The following is a 24,291-nucleotide window of genomic DNA, read 5'->3' on the forward strand; positions in this document are numbered from 1 at the left end:
GGTAGTCGCTGGGTCCTAAACACAGCCTCCTATCTAGGCAGCTGTCTGCATTGCCAAACGTAGAGACCTGTAAACCACTGCAGGGCGACTGTCTGTCACCTCTGACACACAATACACAAGGCTAGACCCAAGGCAGGCGGTCCAAACACACCAGACACTGGGCCGAACCCGAGGTGGGCTGCCAGCCCCAGCACACCATACAGGGGGCCAGGCCCGAGACGGGCGGCCCCAACACGGGGCCTGGCCCGAGGCGGGCGGCCCCAACACGGGGCCAGGCCCGAGGCGGGCGGCCCCAACACATCAGAAACAGGGCCAGACACGAGGCGGGCGGCCCCAAAACACCAGACACGGGGCCAGACGTGAGGCAGGCCGCCCCAACATACCAGACACGGGGCCAGACCGAAGGTGAGCGGCCCCAACACACCAAATACAAGGCCAGACCCAACGTGGGTGGCTCCAACACACCAGATATGGGGCGAGATCCGAGAATGGTGGCCCCAACACTGGGCTAGACCCAAGGCGGGCTGCCCCAACACACCAGACACGGGGCCAGATCCAAGGTGGGCTGCTCCAACACACCAGACACGGGGCCAGAATCGAGACGGGAGGCACCAACACACCAGACGTGGAGTCAGACCCGAGGTGGGCAGCCCCAACACATCAGAAACAGGGCCAGATCCAAGGCGGGCGGCCCCAAAACACCAGACACGGGGCCAGACATGAGGCAGGCCGCCCCAACACACCAGACACGGAGCCAGACGTGAGGCAGGCCTCCCCAACACACCAGACACGGGGCCAGACCCAAGGTGAGCGGCCCCAATACACCAGACACGGGGCCAGACTCAAGGTGAGCGGCCCCAATATACCAGACACGGGGCCAGACCCGAGATGAGCGGCCCCAACACACTTAATACAAGGCCAGACCCAAGGTGGGCGGCTCCAACACATCAAACACAGGGCCAAACCCAAGGTGGGCGGCTCCAACACATCAAACACGGGGCCTGACCCGAAGCGGGCTGCCCCAACACACCAGATATGGGGCCAGATCTGAGACGGGTGGCCCCAACACGGGGCCAGACCCAAGGCGGGTGGCCCCAACACACCAGCGACCCCAATACACCAGACACTGGGCCAGACCCGAGGTGGGCGGCTCCAACACACCAGACACTGGGCTAGACCCAAAACGGGCGGCCCCAACACAACAGACACGGGGCCACACTCAAAGTGGGCTGCCCATACACGGGGCAAGACCCGAGGCGGGACGCCCCAAAACGGGGCCAGACCCAACCAAGGAGGGTGACCCCAACACAGGGCCATATTCAAGGTGGGCGCCCCAACACAACAGACACGGGGCCAGACCCGAGGTGGGCAGCCCCAACATACCAGACGCGGGGCCAGACCCGAGACAGGTGGCCCCTACACACCAGAGACGGGGTCAGACCCGAGGCGCGCGGTCCCAACACGGGGCCGGACATGAGGGCAAGACGTGGCAGGCGGCCCCAATACACCAGACACGGTGCCAGACATGAGGCGGGTGGCCCCAAAACACCAGACACGGGGCCAGGCCCAAGGCGGGCAGCCTCAACACGGGGGCAGGCCCGAGACGGGCGGCCCCAACACACCAGAAACGGGGCCAGAATCGAGACGGGAGGCCCCAACACACCAGACGTGGAGTCAGACCCGAGGCTGGCGGCCCCAACACATCAGAAACAGGGCCAGTCCCGTGGTGGGTGGCCGCAACACCTGCTATATACAAGTGCTTCTCACAAAATTAGAGTATCATCAAAAAGTTAATTTATTTCAGTTCTTCAATACAAAAAGTGAAACTCCTATATTATATAGAGTCATTACAAACAGAGTGATCTATTTCAAGTGTTTATTTCTGTTAATGTTGATGATTACTGCTTACCGCCAATGAAAACGCAAGAGTCATTATCTCAGTAAATTAGAATACTTTATAACAGCTTGAAAAATGTTTTTAAAATCTGAAATGTTGCCCTACTGAACTGTACGTTCAGTAAGTGCCCTCAATACTTGGTCGGGGCTCCTTTTGCATCAATGCAACGTGGCATGGAGGTGATCAGCCTGTGGCACTGCTGAGGTGTTATGGAAGCCCAGTTTGCTTTGATAGCAGCCTTCAGCTCGTCTGCTTTGTTGGGTCTGGTGTCGCTCATCCTCCTCTTGACAATACCCCATAGATTCTCTATGGGGTTAAGGTCAGGTGAGTTTGCTGGCCAATCAATCACAGTGATACTGTTGTTTTTAAACCAGGTATTGGTACTTTTGGCAGTGTGGACAGGTGACAAGTCCTGCTGGAGAATGAAATTTCCATCTCCAAAATGCTTGTCGGCAGGGGGAAGCATGAAGTGCTCTAAAATTTCCTGGTAAACGGCAGCACTGACTTTGGTCTTGATAAAACACAGTGGACCTACACCAGCAGATGACATGGCTCCCCAAACCATCACTGATTGTGGAAACTTCACACTAGACCTCAAGCAGCTTGGATTGTGGCCTCTCCACTCTTCCTCCAGACTCTGGGATCTTGTTTTCAGATGAAAAGTAAATTTTGCATTTCATTTGGAAATCAACACCTTGGACCACTGAGCAACAGTTCAGGTCTTTTTCTCCTTGGCCCAGGTAAGACGCTTCTGGCATTGTCTACTGGTCATGAGTGGCTTGACACAAGGAATGCGACACTTGTAGCCCATGTCCTGGATACATGTGTGTGGTGGCTCTTGAAGCAATGACTCCAGTAGCAGTCCACTCCTTGTGAATCTCCCCCCAATTTTTGAATGGCCTTTTAACAATCCTTTCAAGTCTGCGGTTATCCCGGTTGCTTGTGCACCCTTTTCTACCACACTTTTTCCTTCAACTCAACCTTCCATTAATATGCTTGGATACAGCACTCTGTGAACAGCCAGCTTCTTTTGCGATGACCTTTTGTGGCTTACCCTCATTGTAGAGTGTGTCAATGACGGCCTTCTGGACATCTGTCAAGTCAGCAGTTTTCTACCGATTATGGAGCCTACTGAAACAGACTAAGGGACCTTTTTAAAATGCTTAGGAAGCCTTTGCAGATGTTTTTTGTTAATTATTCTAATTTACTGAGATAATGACTTTTGTATTTTCAATGGCTGTAAGCCATAATCCTCAACATTAACAGAAATAAACACTTGGAATAGATCACTCTGTTTGTAATGTCTCTATATAATATTTGAGTTTCATTTCGCATTGAAGAACTGAAATATATTAACTTTTTGATGATGTTCTAATTAAGTGAGAAGCACCTGTACATGGCGGCAGCTGCTGGAGGGTCAGGGACTAAAGGGGGCGCTGTATACACCGAGCAGGTCACATGTAACTCCAGCGCTATTTAGATCACTAGTGTTACGGGGGTCGGTCTCTGTGATGGGGGCACTCATATTGTATTGGTCCTATATAACACACTACTTGTAAGACTGAAGACTGGATCACAGCAACTCAGAATACAAGAGACACAGGAAAATTGCTAAGGAGGTGTCACAGGGTGCAATGAGTAACCATGGGGCCAGGCCCAAAACTGGGGTCTCACACACAGAAATTAATACAATGGCCTATTTACGAAGACCAGCTATATGAAGTAAAGCAGATACTTGGAGGAATTTGTGGAAAAATGTTCACCTATTTATTAGAATAGGATAGATACACGAATCCTGTTAAAGGGAATTTATCAGCAGGTTTTGCAATGTAATCTGAGAGCAGCATGGTGTAGGTGCATAGAGCCTGATATATCGCTGGAGTCACTTACTGGACTGTCTGGTGCAGTTTTGATAGAATCCCTGCTTTCTCTGTTGTAAATGTAGCAGTGCTCAGAATGTTAAACCCTATGTAAACCCACCCACACATCTGATTGCCAGCTTCCTGTGTACAAACTGAGTGACCTGCACCTGAGACATAGTCAGGCAGTGATAATCTCCTGCTGATAGAACACTGATTGTATTTAAACTACAGCACACAGCCTAATAAGTGACACAGGATCTCTTGCACTACATCATGCTGCTCTCAGATTAAATAGCAAAAACCTGCTGACAGATTCCCTTTAATCATGTACATGTCCTGTTTGGCATCTCCCAAAGCAATGTCATCAGTGTAGCTCACCAACTATGCAGACGTGAGCGGCGCTGGAAAACCCCTTTATGTCTAATAAGTACCGTACCTGCAGAGCCGGCCTCCATCAGAGGAGATGTGCACGCATCTGTCCGACAGGTTGGTGGAGAAGGAGGTGAATTGGTTCATATATCCCGCTTTTCTTAGTCCACTTAGCTAAAAAGACTATTTACATACAGGAAAGAGGGAAAGAGGGGCAGGAACATGAGAAAAGCAACGCTGGAATCAGAACAGCGGCATTTACATCAGGTAAAAAATTACATATTAATGGAAAGTGGCAGATTCTCTTTAAAGGGATTTCAGAAGAGAGAGAACACCTCCAGCACCTGAACTGGATGACCCACATCTCCGGTTTCCTCTATTATGACCGGCCATTAATGGGAGAAGTATGGACCAGTCGTGTACAGAGTCCTCCTCACATACACAGGTTGCAAAAAGCTGATGGGGCTGGTATCTACTATAGACTTGCATGTTATGGGGCCAAACATCAACTAATTCAGAAACCTCCTGCAATCAGCAGCAGACCAAAGACAAGTATGAAGCATTGTGGTCCATATGCATTACCTACATCCCTATTAGTCATTAATTTATGGGGATAATTCAAGACATGAATGGGGCAGTACCATTCATGTCCTGAATTATCCCCACAAATGAACAACCAATGCTCATTTCTAGTGTCCCTTAGACCCAATATGGACAAAGGAAACCCTGACTAGTTTACAAATGGGCTTCGACTATGGTTACTGGACACGAAGTCCCCCACAACTACAATATCCATACACAATAGATAAAAGTTGGAAAGCATTGCCCTGTTGAACACAACTGACTTGAGGCCACTACCTCCTGGTTGTCCAATGTTCTTGCTTCTCTAGGGATCTTCTCAGATATTCATTACACCAGCGCCCCTACAAAAGCTAGGGTGGATGACCGAGTGCCCCTGTGGTGGTCATAACTGTGGCATCCCAGGGGCAATATTCCATAACAACAGTCCCCTGAGGTGGTGTAGGCTGTAAGGACCAATTTACACTACATTCAGCAGTGCATTCATATCTTTACACAACTGAATTCATCATCTTTCCACTGTCTCACTCAACCCCCCCATCTGACCTATCTATCATAGTTAATGGCGGTTCACTCTCCCCAGTTCTGCAAGCTTGCTGCCTTGGGGTAACCCTGAACTCTGATCTCTCCTTCACACCACATATCAAAGCCCTTTCCACTTCCAGCTGACTCCAACTCAAAAATATCTCCTGGATCCACACATTCCTCAACCACGAATCTGCAAAAACACTGCTGCATACCCTCATCATCATCTCCCTTCTCGACGACTGCAACCTCCTGCTCTGCGGCCTCCCTTCTAACACCCCTCCAATCTATCCTAAACTCTGCTGTCCGACTAATCCACCTGTCCCCCCGCTATTCCCCAGCCTCTCCTCTCTGTCAATCCCTTCACGGGCTCCTCAGTTCAAAACCCTAACCATGGCATACAAAGCCATCCACAACCTGCCTCCTCCATGCATCTGTGACTTAGTCTCCCGGTACATACCCGAACACAACCTCCGATCCTCACAAGATCTCCTTCTCTACCCCACTCTTATCTCCTCTTCCCACAATCGCATACAAGATTTCTTCCGTGCATCCCCACTACTCTGGAACTCCCTACCTCAACACATCAGACTCTCACATACCGTGGATACCTTCAAAAAGGAACCTGAATACCCACCTCTTCCGACAAGCCTACAACTTGCAGTAACCCTCGCTCTACCATAGCGCTGCACGACCAGCTCTACCCTCACCTACTGTATCCTCACCCATCCCTTGTAGATTGTGAGCCCTCGCGAGCAGAGTCCTCGCTCCTCCAGCACCAGTCGCCGACTTGTATTGTTCAAAATTATTATAATTGTTGGTGATATGTATACCCCTTTCACATGTAAAGCACCATGGAATAAATGGCATAATAATAATAAATATACAGTACAGACCAAAAGTTTGGACACACCTTCTCATTTAAAGATTTTTCTGTATTTTCATGACTATGAAAATTGTACATTCACACTGAAGGCATCAAAACTATGAATTAACACATGTGGAATTATATACTTAACAAAAAAGTGTGAAACAACTGAAAATATGTCCTATATTCTTGGTTCTTCAAAGAAGCCACCTTTTGCTTTGATGACTGCTTTGCACACTCTTGGCACTCTTGTGGTATTGCAGCACCCAACAGAAATGCCATTTTGGCGGTTTTTTAATTTTTTTTCTATTTACAGTGTTTACCAGTCGGGTTAATTATTTTTATATTTTGATAGATCAGACTTTTACGGGCTTGGTGATACCATATACGTGTATTTTACATTTTTTTTTAATTTCTTAATTTTGAATGGGGGAAATGTGGAGTGATTAAAACCTCTTTGGTTTTTTTTTTTCACATTTTTCATTTTTTTTGTTTTTCATTGTATTTATTAGTCCCATTAGGGGACCAGAACCTGTGATCGTCTGATCACTTGTACTATAAACAGCAATACCACTAAATTACTGTATATAGTAAAAATCATGGTTTCTTTTGAAGCCCGGCCACAGGCAGGGTTTGAAGGGAGCTCTGTAATGACAAGCACAAAGGTCTTCAACAGACCTCTTGCTGTTAGAGCAACCCATTGGCTCCCCGCGATCACATCATAGGTGCACAAATGGTCACATAGAATGATGCACCCCTATGCCGATGCGCTGGCAGAGATTGACAGTGGCATTTAATAGGTCAACAATCATTGGTGGTGCTCCACTCCACCCACAGTTGTTAGAGGCAGGTCCTGGATGAAGCACACAGCCTTTACTGGCCGAGTATGGTGTGAGCTCACACTGCGAGCCCGCTCCATACAACTGTTATAGACTTGCGCCGTACATGTACGATGGATGTCAGTAAGAGGTTAATGCATAAAGAATTTCTAAACAAAACAGACAAGGTGAGGATTTTAAAAACGGCACTGTATGTCAATTTACAAGTGATAACCCCTCCTCCCACAATGTGTACACTGGGTCAGGAAATCCGGGCACAAGTCCATATTCAGACTGTGACATGAATGTGTGAGTATGGCATAACTGCATAAGTGTTAGTGAATGCCTGTGAGAGAAACATTGGAAAGGAGTGTACTATATACAGTATATCACTAAATTATAATGTTGGCAATCGTGACTTATTTGCAGTCAAATTGGCCTTTGAGGAATGGAGACATTTTTTTGAGGCGGTGGTTCATCCAGTTACTGTGGTCACTGATCACAAGAATCTAGCTTACATTGAATCAGCTAAAAGGTTAATTCCTAGATAGGCCAGGTGGTCCTTGTTTTTCTCTAGGTTTAATTTTTCGATTACATTCAGGCCGGGGTCCAAGAATGTGAAGGCAGACGCATTATCGCTATCTCGATTCAGTTTCTTCTCCAGAAACTCCATTCTCCATTATTCCTCAGGGTTATTATGGTTTCTATGGTAACCCCAGAATTGGAAATTATTTGTGCCTGTATACCCAAGATTGCGTGTTACAGGAATTTCATGATTCAGTCTCGGAGTGGTCATCCTGGGGTTATGGCTACTTCCGTATAGCATTGCTAGAATTTTTTGATTGCCGTCCATGCATAATGATGTTAAAGATTCTGTATCTGTTTGTGAAGTCTACGCATGCGCTAAAGTCAGTCATTCCCTAGCCGGCTGGGGAATTGACTCCATTGCCAATTCCCATCCAATCTCCGACTGGAAGGCGCTATCTGTCTCCAGGTGTTCATCATCCCAGGTGATTGCCAGGCTACTTAACTGGGCTGCTTCTCCCAGACATACATTCAGCTACTGTGTGGTGTGTCTCTCTGTACCTTGTGTTCTGTTTGTAGATCTTTCGTTGCCTGACCTTGGATCTCATTCTGACCATCAGTCCGTTTAACCCCTTCTGCTCGGATCCTCTATCCTCCTGGTATTCTGCCGTTACCTGACTATGCCTTTGCCTTTGTCTCTTCCTGCAGTTTAGGACGTACCCTACGGGCTTTTGACTTCGGACTCCTTGACTATCTCATGGCTTGGCTGTAAGAAGTGACTCAACGTCACAGCTGCTCTACATAAAGATGGCCTAGCCTATACGAAGGTCAACACCCAAAAACTGCGCTGCAGCACGGTGGCCAAGACCATACAGCGATTTAACAAGACTGGTTCCACTCAGAACAGGCTTCGCCATGGTCTACCAAAGAGTGCGCATGCTCAGCGTCATTTCCAGAGGTTGTCTTTTTAAAATTGATGTACGAGTTCTGCCAGCATTGCTGCAGAGGTTAAAGGGGTGTAGTCCAAAGTTCGGTTGGGGTACCAGAAGTTTAACTTGCACTTTAAGGCTGGAAATATCGCTCTCTCTCAATATTAAAACAAACTCTCGGGAGAAGTCCGTGTTCAGCACTGGACTATCCAGTACGAACCTCGAACTCTAAAGTTAGCTCATCTCTATTGACTATTTTACATTGTATCAAAATGTCGTATCTTCAGTGTTGTCCCATAAAATATTTACAAAAAATGTGAGGGGTGTACTCACTTTTGTGATCTCTCTATATTCCCGCTCTATATTCCGATCAATGGCTAATTTCCCACAAAGAGCTTTTGGTGAATTTTTGATGTTGCCGTTTTCTGCACCCATTAAGTAAAATAGGTTACTTGCATTTTTTCAAAAATATGCAGTGTAAAAAAAAAAAAAGCACTAAACACTCATTGTAGGAACGTAGCATTATAAGCATATACAAAACATTATTAGTTTAGGACACATACAGATATATGTTGATTCATATTCAAGCATTTGATAGAATTAGAGGGGGAATGTTTTTGGAGGTGAAATAATGAGCCCACAACATTTTCAGGAAAAAAATGGATTACTGTAAAGCTGGAATGTAGTAAGGGACTATTTGACCACAGCATTGGGGAAGGTGACTATAAAAAGGTAGTGATGCGACAGCTGAGCCAATGGAGAGGCATCTGTCACATGGGCCTTATTTGAATCCCTCCCACAATCTCTCCTATTCACTGTGACATAAAGGGACCACAAGACAACATATAGAAATACATTGTTTAATCAAGTTATCCACTTTAAACATTTTCTGTGAACATTTATACCAGTTTAGGAGCTTTTAACAAAGTGTGTCATGGCACAATCCCTTTAAGTAATGCCTACCCAAATCAGAAGTGTGTATCTACTGTAAGGCAGTTAGTGGAATCAATCAGATGCGAAGGTCGTTATGTATCCCCCTTAGGATGCGCATAGAGGCATACGGAACCCGCTGGAGAGCATTGTAATCACAGACACTTATTTTGTGTTGCAACCACAGCAGTGTGGACTTGATCAAGCTATTTGACCAAGTCAGATTTAAGAAATCCTAACATGGGCTTTTATTTTTGGAGAGAACTGCAGGTTGGTAGTGAGGCGGATCTCTTCCTCTACTCCGGGACTTTCAGTTAAGGTTTGGGTGTGTCAGTTTTTGGCTTGCAAGCTTCAGCTCTCTGCAGTTCAGGTCTGTATGAAGCTGAACATAGGCCAGAGCCAAAAAAAAACAAAGCCACTGATGCACCCACCAGAGATACAGTGGTGTAGTCACCCACAGCAGCGGAGTGTTACGGACTGTTCTGGAGGATACCATTTGCCTTTTTGTTGCGAGTTGCCAAAATAAAGACTTAAGTTGGACTAACCTGGGTCACTACTTCTTTACCGCACTGTGTGAATACTGCTGCATTACACTACCTTTATGATAAGTGGGAGCCTTATAAATGGAAGTAGCACCTATTCGATATTTATGATACATACTTTCAATATGCAGCAAATGCCACTGAAGGTAATACTTTGGAATTAATGCAGCCCATGGTGTTAGTTATATCTGACAATGTGACCCCTCTGAGCCCAAATAAGTGTGCACCCCTGTTCAATATTGAACCAATACTACCTTTGCTGAGCTTGGCCATAAGACGTAGAAAAATCTAAAAGCTGGAGCTCAGGACCTGTCTAGCTCCACCTTGCCCAGAAAAAAAATTCAACTTTGACTTTTTTTCTTAGGCTCTGTTCACATGTCAGATTTCTCCCTTTTTTATCTTAATATTTAATTAGATCCCAAACAGAAACCAAAGTTTCCGATCACATTCATTTTTGACTCGCTTTGAACACATTCGTATTTACTAGAGGGGTCTCTGAACGCCTAGTTGTGGTCATGTGCAGTGTGAATTCGTTTAACAAAAAGTATGGCGAATGAACAACTGTTCTGATCGGTTTCCCATAAACTTAATGTAAAAAAAACAAAAACAACAGGTCTCCGTTCCATCTGCCATCAGTCTTTAGACCGAAAAATAAGTTGTGCAAATAATGGGTTCTTTTTGTGCGGCCAAAAAACAGATAGCGGACAGAACAGATGCAAACTGAAGGCATTATAGGAAAAGGAACATTCAGATGAATGGCTCCTGTAACTCCAGGTTTTATTAGTATTTATGCTTCTCAAACAGATCAGAAAAACGTGTGAACGTATCCTTAATGTTTCCGCTTGGTACTCGTCAGTGGCAACTTGTAGTCCTACAAATTTCACATAACGCTGTATTCACACACATTGTTTGAGACCCAATTAAATCCACATCAAAGCATCTGGAGAGAAGAAATAACAAAAACATTCCATTTTGCAATGCAGTAATTGGTAGTGTGGTTTGTACAAGCAGAATGGTGTTGGGTATCGACTGTTTCCAGATTAATAATGAAAGGCTTCGTAAATAATTCAGAACATGCAAGTTTTTTCTTCTCATGGCTGGGTTTTGGATTGGAGACTTTATCTAAGGAAATCCGAGGCACCAGAATACTCATAGGGGTAAAATATAACTCTTATTCGGTCTTTAAAAGCATATGGCAGAAGCTACAAATGAGGTAGATGAATCAAGCAACGTTTCGGCCATGGTAGACCTTTATCAAGCCAAAAGTACAGGTTACAAAAAAAAAAAAAAAAAAAAAATCAGCCTGTACTTTTGGCTTGAGAAAGGCCTACCATGGCCGAAACGTTGCTTGATTCATCTACCTCATTTGTAGCTTCTGCCATATGCTTTTAAAGACAGAATAAGAGTTATATTTTATCCATATGAGACGCTTTCTGGTGCCGCGGATTTCCTTGGATTTTGAAGCTGATTTGGACCTTGTGGGGGGTCAGTCTGAGCCTGCATAGAGTGGCCTTTGGTGCATGAGAAAATATCCACTGGACTCACTTGGAGACTTTACCTGTTGGTTGTGTGCAGACTTTACCATTTATTTTTACTTTGTTGTACTGGATGTTCTATAACATAAGGGGCAGGAATCCTGGCCTTGGAACCTCACCACCATTATAAACTGAATAATTTTTTCTTTTAAATTCTTTTAAAACAAAAATCACCTGTACTAAAAGGTCTTCTAAATATATACCTAATTTATATCTGTTGTATATATTTTTTTGTCACTAAATTATCTATAACCACAATGTTGTGTGTACTGAGGAAATAGTCCAGCCCTTTTTTAAAAGCGGTTATAGTGTCGGCCATCACTACCTCTTGTGGTAGGGCATTCCACAGTGTGACCGCTCTAACTGTAAAGAACCCTCAGAGCGCATGGTGCTGCACCTAGACGAGTGGCTTGATAATATTAGCGCCATCTAAGTTTCACGCTGCCTTCTAAAGTCGGCCAGTCATTTTACCTGTCTCCATAGATCGAGGGAGGCGATACACACATCAGATGGTCAGTTGGTCTTTAATAAATGCAGATAGTAGGATGCAAAGGTAGAAAGCTACATCTTGAATGTAATGGAGAAAGAAAACGCTTAAAGACGTAATTATTTTCCATTATTTTATTCATGTTTAAGATTACAGATTCCTTATTGCTGATCTAATACAATCACTCATACATTAAAATGTAAAAGACTGGAGAATGCGGCTGTGACCGCTGACTGTGGTACAGGACAATAAATGCAGACTGTCAGACCCCACTGCTGCTGAAGGGAGGGCTACAGAGGACTGTGCATTGCACACCAGCAACATAGAGCTTTCATATATTCATCAATGCCCAAAAATGTTAAATGCATTTTGCTGGTATCCTGTATATCCTGCTATTGTAGATTTCTCAGTTATTAGCTATAAAGTTTATCTTCAGACACCAAAACAAGACGTAACTGATTAAGGAAAGCTTCAGGAGTGGTAAGATGCAGGAGAAAGGTCCAAGACCTCCAGGAGGTGTGATTCTACCTCAATTACAACTACAGAGCATCAGTCACCGATAAACGGTATACACAGTGGAGAAGCCAAACTCATCTGAATGTATATCCACATCATCAATTCATCTAATAAGGCAAAAGGCCTAGTGGTTTTCTTGCTTTGGATTTCTAGTTTATAGTGATTTGATCCCCGTGAATATTGATTCAGACAATAAAACATCTGGCCTCACGTGTATGTGTCTGGCAGACCAAACTGTCAAAAAAAAAACTAAAAAAAAAAAAAACTGAAGGAGGAAAAAAAATGAAGAAAAAAAAACAAAACCCCACATCGAATTATCAATTTAATTTACTGACAATCTAACAAATATATTTTTTGAAAGTTGGCCACAACTTTGCAGCAGTAAAATACAAGAAAAATGAATCTTTATCTAATGGATGGGGCAGTCAAGTTCTTAAAATGGGTAAAATTGCAAAGTGTTGATAAAAACAAGTAACTTTGAAATTTACTTTTTAGTAAAAATCCTCTTTACGGAGGGATTTTTAATATTATAGTGTACAGCTCGTTGCCAAGGCCTTGCAATCGCAGAGTGGCCATTACCTTTGGCAAGGCGTGCAGGCTGCTTGGAGAGTCTATACTTTAGCGCCTGCTCACGCCGCTCTGGAGCATTTAGTCCGGCCAGTCTCCGTCCCCCAGCGCTTCACAAAGTTACCCCTTCAAGCAGCCTTGAAGATTGTGCCGTTCGGACCAGTGCTGCGACCATACTGTTGGTCTGATGTGTCAGTAATCAGAAGCACACTGCTCCTGACAACCAGGAAGCCGAGAGGCAGAGGAGCGGTGTGCTCCTGAAGAAAAGCTGTGGTGCCTGAAAAAGCTAATACTTGGCTTGGATTTTAGCTCTAAAATAAATCACATAGATGCAGAAGTAAATACGCAAATACAGGACAGTAATATACAGCTATACTGTATATATACAAGGTTTCAATACTCTCTATAGCACAGGACATCACAATACAGTCTCAACTTTGCCGTTGTGTAGCAGCAGAATACTGCAATGTGCAGTAAAAGGAACAATATCTCTACATTTTCTTGCATACTAAATTAAAAGGTGTCAAATACAGAATCATCAGACTTACTATAGAGGTAATCGATTAACAAAATCATAAAAAAAAAAAAAAGTCAGCAAAGAATTTTTCTTTCAAGCCTTTGGGACATGCCAAAACCCAAGATAACTACATGAAGTGGCTTTTCCGAGTAATCTACTGGTAGTTTACATAGGTTCCCATTGGATCAGATTAGGGGGAATTCACAGCTTCAGCAGGGAATGTGTAGCGCCCCCCTTTGATGAGGATGACGAAGGACGGCTGTCAAATTACGAAGGACTTCAGAGTCATATTAGGGAAAAAAACAAAGACTAATTGGAGCCGCCTTGCAAAGCTAAGAGCAAATATATTGGAGCAAAGCAGGCAAGAAAACAGAATTTGCATTTTGTTAATTACCAGCACAAAGACGTACAATATTCAGTGGTACCTTAGAGTATAGGTTTCTATCACTTAGCAGCAATTAGTTGTCATAAATTTGCACACAATGGCCACAGACATCAATTCACTCATCACAAGTGAGAGGTTCGTTTCTCAAGTACAACTAACTTGCAATTTTAAAGGCCCCGTCACACATAATGAGATCGCTAGCGAGATCGTTATTACACAGTTGTGGGATCGCTGGAGAGTCGTTTCGTGATCGCTGGGGAGATGTCAAACATGCAGAACTTCCCAACGATTTCGGCCGCCCCAGCGATCTAACTAACGATCTTGGCGGTCGTTGGGACGCTTTCACACAGCAGCTATTTCAACGATCCACACCTTGATAGGGACTGTACTGTGTCACAAAGGCGTGCATAAAATTACTTTTCCGCGCCCCCTCATCTCCAATTGGTGGACTGCGTTCTGATTGGGCAGCCTTGGTCGCTACAACGATCCGCAAAATCAGGACTCAGTCGAATGAACGGATATCAACAGCCCGGAGAATTCTGCTAGAATCTGCAATCCAGCACGAGGTCAGAAACAAAGGATGGAATCGCTATTCTGTTGCCTTCTTTATGCACGGCAGAAAATGAGAACGCCGTAGCGACCACCAATCTGGGACGAGGGGCGCGGAAAAGTCCAATTTATGCACGCCTACGTGTCTCAGTTCTGAATAGCTAACGAGGTCGTTGATAAGGTGTCAAATACAGCGATGCACACTGCCCAGCGGGAGCGCAACGACCCAGGAATGGTCCAGGAAGCTTTGTAACGATCAGCGATCTCACAGCAGGGGCCTGATCGTTGCTACCTGTCAGACATAACGAGATCACTAGCAAGATGGCTATTGCGTCACAAAACCCGTGATGTATCAACGATCTCGCTAGCGATCTCGTTATGTGTGACGGGGCCTTAAGACTCCAGGATATCAGGAACAAGATCACATTTTACTTTCACAGATCAATAGCCAGGCGAAGATAAAGGGACCCAATCAATCAATTGTTCTTGTTCCCTTCCCCTAGATTTTGATCTCTCATAAGGATAAGAGACTAGGGAATTATCGTTAACCCCTTTTGGTCTGAGGAAAGTATAATAAGAGTACAGGGGCAACGGCAGGAGACAGACTTGAGACAAAGTCATGTCTTATATACTTTGTGACATATGCATTAATACAAACACACAAGAGAAACCTAGACACAGTACCACATTAAATACCTCTTATTAATCCATGGGTCAAAGTAGCACGTACACATTCTGTAAGGAGCCAGCAGTCCATAGGGTTCATGGAATAATGCAAAATGTACAGTACAAGTATGGACCATTAGGAAGGCTTGCATTCATTTAATCATGTAGCTACTAACATGCATCACAGTTTAGTGATTTATTATGTAGTGTTGTAACTTTTTGGAGCCATCACAGCAGCAGAAGTGGTGGAGGCCAATATTAATAATACCATCTCCATTATCCTGGGAGGAAATTTAAAAAAAAAACAAAAAAACCTTCACTATTAAAAACCACAATAAAATAGGATTTAAGTCACTTTACAGTTTTCATTAAGACATCCGCACTTTGCATCCTTCAAAATAATCAATGTTAAAAGATAAAATAAAAATGAGAGTTAACATAAAATAAGATTCATTTTAGGATTCATGCTTGTTAACGTGTGCCCCTTCCCATGTGCTACCGGGATGAGTAGTGTTAACGGATAAGTACAGCAGAAATCTGGAGGGACTTGTCAAAGACCTAAAAACAAGCCGCCCAAACCCCAGCAATCTGTGATTAGCACAGTATATTCTAGGCATCTTCACTTTAATAAATACCCTAATATATTGTTTGCTAATATGGCAGAGTCCAGTTCTTGTAGAAAGAGCTGGCTGTACAGTGGCTGTGAAAGGCTTCATATTTTTATTCGATTTTTCCAGAATCTCCCCCATCTTCCATCAGCTCCTGGTTTGTGGTATTCAGATGCACTCAATACCTATGGGAGACAACACACACTTCTGTAAATCATACAATCTTTAAAAATCTCCAGCTTGCCCGTTGTGTTTTTTAGGAATTTTTTTATTTCACTACACGAGGATGAAGTTTTCAAAACCTCATATATATCTATTGTACTGGAACCTGATGTGAATTTGCAGTGCAGAATAGGAACAGCAAGACCGCCACATCTGAACATGTCCTAATACAGAAATGTTGTGGGTTTTACAAGTTTTTACAGGAGACATCACGTCTCTCATTTAGAACATAAAAATGTGTCCACCCATAAGTTTTCTTGAATTGGGTAAAGTTGTATAATCAGCATTGATAGCAATTTACTATGATCTTGTGTCAACATTTGCTTTTTTATGACATTGGAGTCTATGTACGACAGATGGTGTCCATTAGAGGCATATCGTTCCACACCGCTCAGGAAATAATTGGTCCAGGAATAAGTTCAGTAACAAAGTTGCACTCTAACGCTATAGCATGCAAACATGAAATATATGATATTGGAATTGCATTACTGCTCTAGAAAATAGAAAATACACAGTAATGCAATTCCAATTTCATATATTTCATGTTTGCATGCTATAGCGTTAGAGTGCAACTTTCTCCGTTATATATAGAAATGGCTACTCTTAGTAAGTACCTGTACAGACCTGTTCTATGTTTGGAAGTGACGATCACTCTTTTGATATCTGTATTCATTGGCTCTCTGACAGAGCACTCCATCCGCCAGCCTCTGGTGGTTTTGATCACCGCAGGATCCTACCTACCTATAATTGCAAGCTAGCAGCCCAGGAGAGGTCTCATTTTAGGATAGGTTCCCAGTAAAGATGATCGCCTAGACCTTGGCTATTTGACATACATGAACTGGCCAATTTATGTGCCGAGTAACTTCATTTTTTTCCCATTTTCTAGAGCAGTAATGCAATTCCAATTTCATATATTTCTTGTTTGCATGCTACAGAGTGCCACTTTATTAGCTATATATGGAGGTGGCTACTCTTAGTAAGCACCTGTACACACACGTTCTCTATTTGGAAGTGATGGTCAGTCTTTGATATCAGTAATAAATTAAGGTCACCATACAGATTGGATTGCTGTCGGCCGAATGACAGCTCGGTCGGCAACCATCCAGCTCTCTGATACACAGGAGCGCTCATTTGGCAGTGTTCTCCATGAAGAAGCAGTCACCTGACAGGTCTTACCTCCAGGAGACAAGACGATCGGCAGTCCAATATCAGACATGCCGGATTGATATTTCCCCTCAAATTGTCTGGGGCCCCCATACACATTAGACCATTGGTTGAAACAGTCGTTATTGGTGGATTCTGACAATATTAGTCTAGCGAGTATGGGGGGCTTTAAGGAAGGACATCTGTATATTCATATGAGATTAAATGGTTACTCTGCTCCCATTTTTCATAAATGCATTTATTCTACTGCCTCCCCACCCCTGGCTTCCTGTTTGCCAGGGAAAAGGTGCGCTCCTGGAGACTGACACTGCGGGCTGGCAGCAAGGCTGTGCCGCTGGCCCAAACGGTGTGCTCTACCATGCTGCAAGCAGCAAAAAAGTACAAGAGGATTGAAAAGCAGTGCTTGCAAGCGCACGCTCCGTGCCGACGGAACTGCCACCTCTGATAGACTGCAGAGGTGGCCAGTAACCTAAGCAGAGAGCAGTAGACCATACAATTAAAAACTGCTCTGTTCTTGAGAACAGTTTGGATGTTTAATACACTTGTTTTTACCACCAAAGTGTAATTGCAGCTATTCAGGATGAGAAAACCCTTTTAAATGGTAAACAAAAATCCCAAAATACATACAGTACCTGTAGTAGTTTGGTTTAAAAGGCCCATTCTTGTTGAGACCCAGATATTTGGCCTGTTCATCTGAAAGTTCAGTCAGGTGGGCATCGAATGTGGGAAGATGGAGGCTTGCCACATATTCATCTAAACGGCAAAAATGCAAACTCTAAACAGCCAAGTATAGCCATAGAATGTGTAAAGCTAGGTTTTATTTTTTTTTTTTCAGTACAGTTGTAATATCCAAAATAGTAAAAGTTTATCTTATTGGCACACTCACCCATTTTTTTAGGCAAAAGGTAGACATCCTGCTTGTAGCGCCCCTCGGGAGCATTGTAGAGTTCTATGAGTGCGAGGGCCTGTAAATGTGCAGAGGACAATGAAGATGTATAGAAGTGTCTGGCAGGGAAATGCTAACTCTAAGAATATGTATGAAATACTTAATAATTAAAGTAACAGTTACAGGAAAGTCAGTGATTGTTCACCATCCATTATTTAAATTTATTTTACTCACTTTACCGCCATTAATTCCTCAGCACTTTACAGACATCATCAGCACTGTCCCCATTGGGGCTCACAATCTAGCTTCCCTATCAGTATGTCTTTGGAGTGTGGGAGGAAACCAGAGAACCCAGAGGAAACCCACGCAAACACAGGGAGAAAATACAAACTCCTTGCAGATGTTGTCCTTAGTGGGATTTGAACCCAGGACCACAGTGCTGCAAAGCTACAGTGCTAACCACTGAGTCACCGTGCTGCCCGTTATCAGAAATATTTCTAATAGTTCTAGAAAATAGAGGCCCAGGGGACCTTTATGGTGTGGTAACAGTGGCCATGCAATTAAAGTTTTACATACAGGCCTCCAAAATTTCTACATATCCATTGGATCTGTGATGTGAGGGTCGAAAGATTTCCCCTGGCCACCAGACCGCGGCTAGGAGAAGTTACATGGGGCCGGTTGTGCTCCATTTACTGTCTATGGGGATGACCATGATATCCGAGCACAGAAGCTTGATATCCTCGCCTTCCACATAGGCAATGAATGAAGCAAAACAGCAGTGACGTGACCGGCTTGCTTTATTCTACTACTTATGCCTGTGGTCTTGCAGTCAGGGAAGACAAACCTCCCATATTCTGGTGATCGATGGGGATCCCAGCACAGATTTAACAGATATCTTCTGAATACTTGATAAATGGGAGTTTTGACTCCAAAAATTAATGAAATAATTGTAAGAAACTATTGGTATGGCATTTAGAGCAGAATATTGGGCATCTTGACTCTGGGTTGCAGAATTCTAGATTTCATAATTATTTGGGTATGACCAGATGACGGACCGGTATCAGGACTGACGTCAGCTTATTGTAGCTTGTCGCAAGAAGGAAACATTTTATATCAAGTGTCATAACACATATATTGAATTCTAGATTTTGCTTTGTAAATGAGCAACTGACCTGTGTAGTAGCAGTAATCGATAACACAAAAGTGGGAACAGTAGAACAGCTCAGATTAAGCAGCCGGCCCTGGAAGGAAAAGTACAGAAGACATCAATCGAAAGTAGTTAAATGTCATTTTAAAAAACACAATTATTAAATCTTCACCTGTTCAATCTGTATGTGACATACTAATGAGAGGCAGCAGAGGAAGTGTGCAGTGCTGTGGCCTGGCAGCCAAGGACTACAGAATGTGGCCGCTGGACTAGGGTCCTCAGAGTCTTTGGCCTCATGTGGTCTCTAACCACTGCCCTAAGGGTTGCCAACCTAAATTTTGCAATTTTTTATTTATTTACACAACTTAACCAAAAATCTTGGACATAATATAAGTAACGTGTTTATAACGCAATATACTGATATTAACACATTACCAGCATTCGCTGTGAGCTGTAAAATAATTACAATCTCAATGACTTGCTCAAGTACCATTAGCCAATAAGAAAAACATTTCAGGGAGGCATGCATTTTTTTTTTTTTTTTTTTTTTTATGGACAATGGAAAAAGTGGCAGATTTTTAGTGAGTGTCCAGCAATTTCTGGATGGTTAGCAAGCCCACCTGGCATAGTTTGAGCATCTTGTTAGAGTTGTAATGGACTGGCTAGCTGTGGCATGCAGAAGTGCTGCCATACCCAGGCAGAAGAAAATCTAGTTTTAAGACTGCCAGCTTGTAGGAGGAGATGCAGAAAGAGGAGTGAAAAGATGGTGCACCAAAACAATGCACTGGAACATTAGTATTTAGGACAGTGCCAGACTGGAAGTGTGTGGAGAACTGAATGAGGAGCCCACTGTGGTCTGTGAGAAAGAACTGGCATGATGAGCTTGTCCTCCAAGGAGCCATCAGTGGGCTGGAGGCTAAATGAAATGACCGAATAGCAACTGTACGGAGGGTCGGCTGACGCTCAGAAATTTAACTAGAGTTGGAGCAGTGCCAGAGCGCTATGCCACAGCAAGGCATAAGTATTGGCACAGAAAGGCAAATGGGTCAGATGGAGGAGTGCCTCCTAGCTAGAGTTAACTTAATGTAAGAGGTCCACCTCCTCAGTGAACGATGGGTGAAAGCCAGTAACCACTCCAGAAACAAAAAACCCCTCTTGTTAACAAGTGGAGTATCAGTGTGTCCCTAGTCCCCATCGAAGAAGTAGTTCTGTAATGTTTAGGTGCTGTGATTTTAAGTCTGTTCTGCAACTATCAAGCCTACTGCTCTACACCGTGTTTGTAACCCACAAGCACGATCCAGCACATGACTGCAAGAGCTCAAATTTATATCTATGACATATACAAACACTCTACTCTCCTCCTCTATCAGTCTCATAGAGCGACAGAACTCAATCAGTTCCTCGAATAAGGAGGAATCAGTAATTGAGAGCCGCATTACCAGGACATAGGTTTGTCATTTATCAAAACTCTTCATACCATAAAGTATAGAACTACAGTTTAGGAGGCTTTCAATACCTCAGCCAGAAGAACAATTCTCTTGCCATCAGGCCAGATGACATGGTCAACTTGAGACCGCACTCGTTCCCATGTCAGCTCAGGAGTACGCAGGCTCGCCTGAGAAGAGGGGGAAAAAAATTATATGTGTAATGTGACACTTGTTAGATTAAACACTAAGAAAAGTAGATAAAACATTTGGCGTCTTTTGAAGAATAATTCATATATGTAAAGATAAATGATAGTCATCATCTAACCAATTATATTCAATTATTTCTTCTATACCATGAGCTCCTCATGATAGACCTCTGTATTCCATAGATCCTCCCCACCATATCGCATTGCTACTTACCACATCTATCTCAGTATTGGAGTGCCCCATGTTACAGACAATACAGCCGTTCTTCATACGATCTAGGTGTTCTCTGGTCACCACATTCTTGTTGCCTAACAGATTAACAAATTATGTTGCAGGCTATACTTTAGTTATATCTCTCCACTAAAAGCCTTACACAAGTTAGAAAATACTTTTTACAATGGTTATTTGTCATAGTCACTGCAAGGGAACAGCAAAAGGAAAAAGTTTGCACCCAAAAATATGTTAACTGCGACTGTACAATGAGAAAGATGCTAGAAGAAAGCCTCAACCAACTGCAGGAATTCTATTGGTATGGATTAAATGAAGTAGGTTCTGTAACATGGCTGAGAGTAAAGAATATATCTATATAGTGCTCCACATGCGGCAGCCCTTTAGATACATCAACACACATAATACTACAATTTAAACAAGTGAAATAAAGGGACTGATTCACAGGAGTTTACAATCTATGAGGAAATAGGGGGGACACAAAAGGTAAAAAGTGTTGTATTGTATGGTATGGTTCAGCCATCTTTATCTACTATATAATTGTCTTATCCCGTCTGTCTGTCTGTCTTGGAAATCCCGCGTCGCTCATTGGTCCAGCAGCGGCCAATCAGCGCCGCGGGATTTCTGAAAAAAGATGGCGGCCGTTAGCGGCTCATCTGGCAGCCGGGAGATGAGCGGCGCTAGCAGCACAACTACCCCGACTGGCGCCGCTGACCTCCATGCGGCTAACGTCGGAAGATCAGCGGCTTGGCCCACTGATCTCCCGACAGCAAGTGTGAACGGAGGACCGGGGAGCGGCGCCGCCGGTCGGGATGCTTCTGCTGCGAGCAGCCACTCATCTCCCAGCTTCTCGCAGCAGAAGGAGCCGCTCCCCGCTAATACGGAGCCGCACAAGCAGCGCCGCTCCCGGGCCCACACTAATACGACGCTGATTGGTCGCGGTGGCCGGCCGCGACCAATCAGCGAGATGGGCGGCAAATTTAAACGCCGCTCTGCTGATTAATAGCGGCTGGCCACCGCGACCAATCAGCGAGATTGGCGGCAAACTTAAACAACGCTCTGCTGATTGGTCGCGGCCGCCAGCGACCGCTACCAATCAGCGATTTTGGCGCCAAATTTAAACACCGCTCTGCTCATTGGTCCCGGCCGCGACCAATCAGAGAGATTGCCGCCAAATTTAAACAACGCTCTACTGATTGGTCGATTTTATCGCCAAATTTAAACAAGATCTCACTAACACAGTTTGCTGATTGCTCGCGGCCGCCACCCGTGACCAATCACTGATATTGCCACCAAATTTAAACACCGTTTTGCTGATTAGTCGCGGTTGCCGGCCGCGACCAATCAGCGATTTTGGCGACAAATTTAAACAACGTACTGCTGATTGCGCCCGGTCGGCCGCATACATATTCTAGAATACCCGATGCGTTAGAATCGGGCCACCATCTAGTAATAAATAAATAGGGGTATTCATGCAATGCTGCATTAATCTGTGTAAATACAGATACAAAGTGCCACTGAGTACATGGAGGGATTGGGAACAGCTGATAAAAAGGACCAGATTCTGAGGAAAGAGTAGGAAGAGAGGAGAGTGAGGTGATGTTACAGGCCAGCCTAAAGCTATGTATTTTTAGGGCATGGAGACAATGGATTTCCAAGACATCAGATGTTCCCAAAATGTTTTTTTTTATTGCAAAAACAAACAAAAAACACAGGAGCATGGTGACATTTCAGCTACAAACTGCATTTTTCAAACCAAAACTCAAAAGGAAAAACAAACAACTTGAACTTGAACAAGGCTTCTTGTGTCTGAAATGTCAATGTTTGGAATATCTGGGACCTTGGAAATCCATTTCCTCTGTAGTATTAAGTGGCTAGGTTGAATGTTGCTTCCAAAGAAAAGCAAGGGCCTAGAGAAGTGGTGCAGGGATGTAGAACTGTTTCTAGGCCACACTTAAAATTGTGGATATCCAGAATTAACCAAATTGCTTGGGGTAGTGCATTCCAGAGGACGGGCACAACATGAGAAAAGTCTTGGGAGACGGGAGCATTAGATTCAGATTATGGAGGATGTTCCTCTTAAGGCAGAGCATGGATAAGTTGGTAGACAGATGAGGAAGAAGATGCTCAGTGGAGCAGCACTGTCTCGCTTTGTCAGTAGGTGTGATAAGCTTATATTGTATTCTATAGTGCACGAGAAACCAGTGTCATGACTAGCACAGAATGGAGGCATCGGTGTAATGGCTGGACAGAAATATGAGCCTCGCTGTTGCATTCAGGTTAGATTGGAGAAGGGTAGAGTTTAGTGAGAGGAAGACCGATTAGTAGTGAGTTGCAGTAGCCCAGTCATGCATGATTATGAGCGACAGAAAAAGCTTTTGCAGTTTTCGGAGATTAAAAAAAGGGTGGATTCTGGAGAGGTGTTTGAGGTGCATGTGACCTGGGCGAGCAAGTGATTGGATATAAGTAGTGAAGCATAGATATGAGTCAATTATAACTCCAAGTGAGCAGGTGTAGAACCATACAAATGGAAATATCAAGTTTAGGTAGGTTAGAAGAGGGAGGAAACATAAGGAGTTCAGTTTTTTCAAAAAAATTCAGTTTCAGATAGAGGACAATGTCAGAGACAGCAGACAGTCAATCACTGGTGTTTTGTAGTAATGCAGGGGTGATGTCATGAGACGATGTGTATAATGGGGTGTCATCAGCATAGAGATGGTACTGAAAACCAAATCTGCTCAGTTTTTCCAATAGGAGCACTCACTATATTAATGCCACATTTTTACACCAGGGTCCTGTGAATCGATTCATTCATTTCTAAGTGGAGAATTTATATATCGGACATGTCTCCGTAATTTTGCACAGATTGGAGAAATGACAGCATCATGGCATGTACAGGTCAGAGAAATGTTCCAAGATGTATAATGTAACGTACCTGTGCATGTGATGACAATATCCACCTGCCTGATCACCTCATTAAGCTTGACCAGCCTGAAGCCATCCATACTGTAAGATGAAGTCTATGGTTAGACCCACTGAAGAGCAAACCTGAAATCATTCACAAATGCAGAGATAAAGTATCTTCTGGGCATTTTTGTGTCATACTTACCAGGCCTGCAGAGCACAGATTGGATCAATCTCTGTCACATACACAATGGATCCCATGGCCTTAAGAGCGGCACAACATCCCTTACCAACCTAAAGGAAGCAACTTTATTAGCTTCCAGAACTACACTAAACATGGCTCATGAGTACTATTAACAGACTGGCCACCATATATACCAGACTAATAAATGAGGAGTTTCAGTAATAACTTCAAAAAAGGCCCCACAGCAG

General features: G+C 43.9%; 1 protein-coding gene across 8 annotated transcripts in view; it reads right to left on the reverse strand.

Annotated features, from left to right (window-relative positions):
* Nucleotides 1-11,985: 11,985 nt before the first annotated feature.
* Nucleotides 11,986-24,291, reverse strand: part of AHCYL2 (adenosylhomocysteinase like 2) — a 107,369-nt gene continuing 95,063 nt past the window's right edge. For all 8 annotated transcript variants that reach the window (XM_073652518.1, XM_073652522.1, XM_073652519.1 and 5 more), the window contains exons 10-17: nucleotides 24,065-24,153; nucleotides 23,891-23,961; nucleotides 20,941-21,035; nucleotides 20,610-20,708; nucleotides 19,119-19,187; nucleotides 17,947-18,025; nucleotides 17,693-17,813; nucleotides 11,986-15,859 (exon numbers count right to left, since the gene is read on the reverse strand). In XM_073652518.1, the coding sequence (XP_073508619.1) occupies nucleotides 15,853-15,859; nucleotides 17,693-17,813; nucleotides 17,947-18,025; nucleotides 19,119-19,187; nucleotides 20,610-20,708; nucleotides 20,941-21,035; nucleotides 23,891-23,961; nucleotides 24,065-24,153 (630 nt within the window). In that variant the 3' untranslated portion in view covers nucleotides 11,986-15,852. The remainder of the gene's footprint in view (nucleotides 15,860-17,692; nucleotides 17,814-17,946; nucleotides 18,026-19,118; nucleotides 19,188-20,609; nucleotides 20,709-20,940; nucleotides 21,036-23,890; nucleotides 23,962-24,064; nucleotides 24,154-24,291) is intronic.

This window comes from Phyllobates terribilis, unplaced genomic scaffold, assembly GCF_046119375.1.
Source record: "Phyllobates terribilis strain yellow unplaced genomic scaffold, ASM4611937v1 Scaffold_11__3_contigs__length_659146591, whole genome shotgun sequence".
Classification (NCBI taxonomy): Eukaryota; Metazoa; Chordata; class Amphibia; order Anura; family Dendrobatidae; genus Phyllobates; species Phyllobates terribilis.